At 49.4% G+C, this 5,353-nt stretch overlaps 1 protein-coding gene across 1 annotated transcript; it reads right to left on the bottom strand.

Annotated features, from left to right (window-relative positions):
• Positions 1-1,558: 1,558 nt before the first annotated feature.
• LOC138301153 (ring finger protein-like) lies at positions 1,559-5,065 on the bottom strand. The gene has a single exon (XM_069241331.1). It carries the CDS (start codon positions 4,316-4,318, stop codon positions 2,702-2,704), a length of 1,617 nt encoding a protein of 538 aa, XP_069097432.1. The 5' UTR covers positions 4,319-5,065; the 3' UTR covers positions 1,559-2,701.
• Between the last annotated feature and the right edge of the window lie 288 nt (positions 5,066-5,353).

Genomic DNA, 5,353 nt, shown 5'->3' with positions numbered 1-5,353 from the left:
GGTTGCTCTGCCTCCTTGTCCTGGCTGTCGTCTTTTTCCCCTCCCGTCTTGGGGCACGCGCCACCTGCTGGGCCCGCGCCTACTTGCGCACTAACTGCTGCTGCATCCCCTGAAGCCTGGGTTTCCCCTCCAAACAAAAGCGGGCTCTGGGTCCCGTGAGGGGCCTGCTGCGTAATTGCGGCCTGCCCGGGGGCCACAGTCTCGTCCCCTTCTTCCTCCTCAGAGTCCTGTGACTCGCAAGCCGCGATTGCGGCCGCCACCCGCCCCGATGCCGCCCTACTGGGGCGTGTCATCCCCACCCATGCCTGATCTAAAACCCCAGGTCTGAGCAAATCTGCCCTCCCTGCCTCGCCTAGCACGCGTAGTGCGGCCCGTACGGCCTCCGCGTCGTGTCCAGAAGCCATGTTGTGGGTATGTATATATATATATATTTGTTTTCCCCCTTTTTTTTTTATTTTTTATATATTTTAATATGTATAATATATTTTTTTTTATTTTTTTTTATTTATCCCAACAATATCAGGCCGCGTGTCTTATATGCTGCTCAGAAAACTGGTGAGCAAACAAGAATATATATTTTATTTTATTATAATTTTTTTTTTTTGGGCCCTTCCGCGTGGCCTAAAATTCGTTAATGGCCCCTGGGGCCCCGCGCGTCGGTGCCGGCAATGCCTGCCTTGCCGGTTATGCGCTGACTTCCTCTGTGCCTTCGAGGCAAAAAACCCCCGGGGGGCCGCCTCCCGCGAGCGCGCGGCTCCGCGCTATCTGTTTGCTGGTTTGGGGGTGGGGCCGCGTTTCCCGGTCCCCCGCTGCTGTTCTGCCAAAAACGGAGCCGCTCCCCCTGAAAAAAACGCCGCCCGCGCCCTCCGCAGTGCCTTTATTCTGAACTCGACGAAAAAGGAAGAATTCAAACGTCCCCGCGAGGCGGGGCGCCTGCTTGCTACTGAAAAAATTGCCGGCCTGGCCCTGCGTCCCAAACTCCCCGGCCCAAACACCTGCCTGACCTCCCTCCAAACTAACACTCCCTCCTACCTAGCGTCGGTGCTGAGAAAGGGCCGACCCCACCCCACCCTCCACCCCCCTTATATACCCTACCTAACAATCCCACCCCCACCTATCTCCCTACCAATAGGGCGCCTTGCGCGCCACTTCCTCTCCCGAAAATGCCCGCGGAGAGAGACTAGACTGCGTCTCTCCCTCTCCGCGGGCCCCTCCAATCTTGCACGATTTGTGAAACATTTTACACCACCCATCAAAAAGGCAATCGTGCATGGGGGACCCGACTCGTTTCTTAAGAACATGCAATACGTTGGAAATAAATGGAGTCTGGTGCCACTATAGCCATACTAAGAGAAAAGAAAGAGAGGGGGCAAAGAGAAAGAAACCGTAGCCAGTTATCCACGACATTCTCTAGGAAGATTATCTTTTTAAAAAAATGATAAAAGCTTTGTGCCCCTATGGCAGTTCAAAAGGAACAAACTTATGGGGGAAAAAACTAAATATTATGAAGCTTTAAAATATGTCAACTCAATTTAACAAATCTGATTTGAAAAAAACGTTAGTTGGTAAAACCCTTTTATTTAAAGGCAATGGAATTCGTGACTCCATTAGGGAGAACTGCATTTCAGTCCCCACAAGAGTTCCTGGCACAGTAAGAGAAAGGCCACTTGGGGGGAGCAGTGAGAAAAGTCTGGGAGACGTTAGTGCTCCTGCATGTCAGATTGTCTGTTGGCATTCTTCAGACATCCTCCAAGCCCTACGTGCCTTTCAGAATGAGCGATGTATAAGCAGATGTCCAGAGTTTCCTTTAGGCTGGTCCACTTTTGGTTAACAAAGACATTATTTGCGCATTTGTTTTAATTGTGTGAAACATATTTAAAAAGTTATAGAGTGGTAAGGCCCATATGTTGGTGGGTCAGAAAACAGGAAACCGTGGGGAGGACGTTATACATAGTTGAATCATCTTTGTGGTTCAAAATAGCAGCAAACAGTTATGCAAATTTCCCTATTGTTCTCATTCACATTATCATTTATAGGACTATTCAGAAAGGCATGAAACAAACCGACCAATCAGAAGCCAAGAGGCAGCACAATTATTCAGCATGTCACCATAATAGAAAAAGCCATGTAGGGATTTGAGGTCTGCCACGATAATCCCTTAGTGTCTAGGTTAAATCGCTGAGAAAACACCTCTAGATATGCAAATAAAAGTGCAATATATGAAGACAGCTTGATTGACAGCTGCACAAATTATGGTGGAGTCAAATCTTTAACAAAGTGTGCGACAAGATAATGCTTCAGTAAAGCACTACAAATGGGGCTAACGATTAAATGATCTACTGTGGATGATGTATCGTTCTAATAATGTACTTAGGATGAGGCTAAGGCTCCAATAATTTACTGATGATGGAACAAATGCTGAAATAACTTGCTCTTGATAGAGATGGAGGTTCTAAAACATATTGCATGATGGCCTTCGCCCCAGTAGCATACTTTGGCTACCACTGAAACAATGTAGAACGAAGGGCATGGCTGATGCTCTAAAACACTTTGTGCTACCAGAAATAAAGAACTACGAAAGGCAATAAAGAACTAAAGATTGTATTATAGCTCAAATTCTGCAAGTGTGGATGAGGAATAACCTCCTATATGCAGTTGCGATCATTGTGATAATGTATTGTTGGGACCAAACAAAAATAACTTAAGTGTGTGTATCCAGTGTTATGATTAAAACTAGCATCAAGATGGGGAGGAAGGGTAGCACAAAGCAAAGCTTTTCCGCAAAGTACAGGAGTACAAGGGTGAAGAGATAGCAACAGCGGTTGCGCCTCTCCAGCTCATTGAGGCGCTCTATGAAGCACAGAGGATACCGCAGGCAGGGGATGCAGCTGAAGGTGCGGCTAGTACGGAAACGCTGCTGGAAGTTGTACTCCAAGGCTCCACAGAGCCCAGGTCTCCTTGGGACCACAGTCAGCGGAGTCTGGACTGTCTGCAGGCGGGTACAGTCCTGCTCCAGCATTGATTCCTGTAGCTTGAGAATTTCCCACTTCATCATTGGCGTCTTTTGGCGGCAGATGGGGCACTTCACGCGACCTATATCTGCCTGGCCACCCTGATCCATGATGGCCTTCACACAGTTATCACACACCACATGCTGGCAGTTCAGCTGGGCCTGGCGACACTGGCCAGTATCATACTGTTCAGTGCAAATGGGGCACTCCTGGTGCTCAACCTCATCTTCCACAGAAAGGACGAGGGCTTCTGCTGATTGCTGATCTGGTGACACTTCCATACATTCTGCCACAAAGGTATCAGTTTCAAGACAGGCTTCTCTATGATGCAGAGGAGAGGAGATTCCATCAGACAGCCTATGCTGTTCAGGATAATGGCATTGGTCTCCAATGGGAACTCTTGCTTCCAGAGATGGGTCTAGCAAAGTTGCCTGTGTTGTTTGTTGGAGAGTTGGGCACGGTACAGCAAACGGTTCTGCTTCAGCACAGGCATGCAATAGAGTAGCATTTGTCCCTGAGCAGAGAGGTAGAACTAGTGCAGAAAATGATGCTTTTTCTCTCATGGGTTGACACAGCACAGCTGGAGGAACTCCTTGTTCTACAGGCGAGCACAACATTCTAAAAGATGTTTTTTCTTCTAGACCATGGCACACTTGGGGTACATGTAGTACAGAAGATGGTGAACTTTTCTCCATTGACTGACACATTGAAACATATGTTGCTCCTTGCGCCAGAGCTAGACATTGATTAACTGAGGGTTCTCCACTTTCCCGATGGGGGCACAGTACATCAGAGAGTGTGCTTTCATCCACCACCTGGGACGTTGCATCACATGATCTTGGGTCCCCAAGTGGGCACAGTTCCACAGGGGGCTGTGTTTGATCCAATGTACCCTTGCTGCTGCTCTTCTCATCACTGAAACAAATATCGGTGGCATCAACCCAGTTCATCACCTTAACGCTGACTTTATGCTCCTCCTCCAAGGTGAGGTGCCCGTCTCCAATTTCAGAAGCGCAACCCCCGGTTGAAGGCACTTCTCCCAACAAAGGTTCTGCAGCTTCCTCCTGACCATCTTGGCACCCAACTACAAAATAGCTAGAGTCTCCCGAGGAAAAGGGATGCCTGGTAGCAACTCCGAGCTCTGCTCCAATTGTGGTTGTTCTACACCATTTGCCAGGTGCTTCCCGAGGACTTGCAGCATTGAAATCTGAAGCACCTGCAGTGATCTTCGAAGATGGTGGATCAATAGCCTCTCCTTTTCCTGCGGAGCCACAGAGATCCACCACTTTCACAGTTTGCACCATCATCTTCTTGTCTGAATGTCGCACTACCTGCTCCTTCACCTCTGCAGCTCACAACAGCCCACATGTGGCTTATGAATAGAGCGCACAGTTAGTGGTGCCCGATTCCCAGCCACATGTGCTATCATCTGCACCCAGTCCCAGACAAACACGGTCCGCCTCGTTAATAGAACTGTATTTTAAAAACTTGCCTTATCAAATGGCAGGAACCACACACAGAGAGTCAGCCGTTCCCATGTACATGGTGGCATCAGTGCAAAGTCCACTATCACAACTTACAAATCATCCTTCCCGGGCTTCGCTGCTACAGGTTATGGTTTTTTTTGCACATCCGAGATGACTGTTGTGTACCGGTACTGATTAAGACCACGTCAGTATAACATTCGGAAATGCAGCCAGCAGTACTCGCCTTCCTGTGTGTCTCTGGTGACGCAACGCATCTGGCTCCAAAACTCATGTGCCGCTTACTTTTAACGCAACAGGAAACAAATGTTGCATTTGGAAGCGCAGATCCGAGAATTCGGCCCCACAACAGCCGGCGCTGATCAACACCCTTTTGTTTGCTCCGCTGCCCCGGTTCACCTGCGATCTCACGGGCACTCTGTTCTCACGGTTGTTCCTACTCCGAGAATCACGACTGAAAGAAGTCAAGGCCCGGAGAGGCGCAGATCCGCCTCACCCCCACAAACACCGCGACAAAAGTTGGCCACCGTGGAACAGGTCTAGCCGCTCTCGCCTCACTGAACCGGCCCAGCCTGCGAGTCTCGCCAAATCCGCAGTCCTCCAATCAGGGGGCCTGGCTGGAGGGCGCGGCTGGGCTCGCGCACGGGACGCAGGTGGTTCCCGTCAGCCCGGTTGGTTCCAGTTAGGGCTATGAGGCTGCGCTGTACGCGCCTCCTCCCTCAGCGCGTGCCCTGCTTATCCCAGCAGACCTGTTTTGCAGCACAAACAGCATTCCATACAATCAGATTAATAATGGTCATTTAGTCAGACAGGTTTACCACGCCTCATGTCACTGAGTATATATTGTTCCGAGTAGTG

This window comes from Pleurodeles waltl, chromosome 6 (assembly GCF_031143425.1).
Source record: "Pleurodeles waltl isolate 20211129_DDA chromosome 6, aPleWal1.hap1.20221129, whole genome shotgun sequence".
NCBI lineage: Eukaryota > Metazoa > Chordata > Amphibia > Caudata > Salamandridae > Pleurodeles > Pleurodeles waltl.
This window is presented reverse-complemented; position numbering and strand designations above follow the sequence as displayed.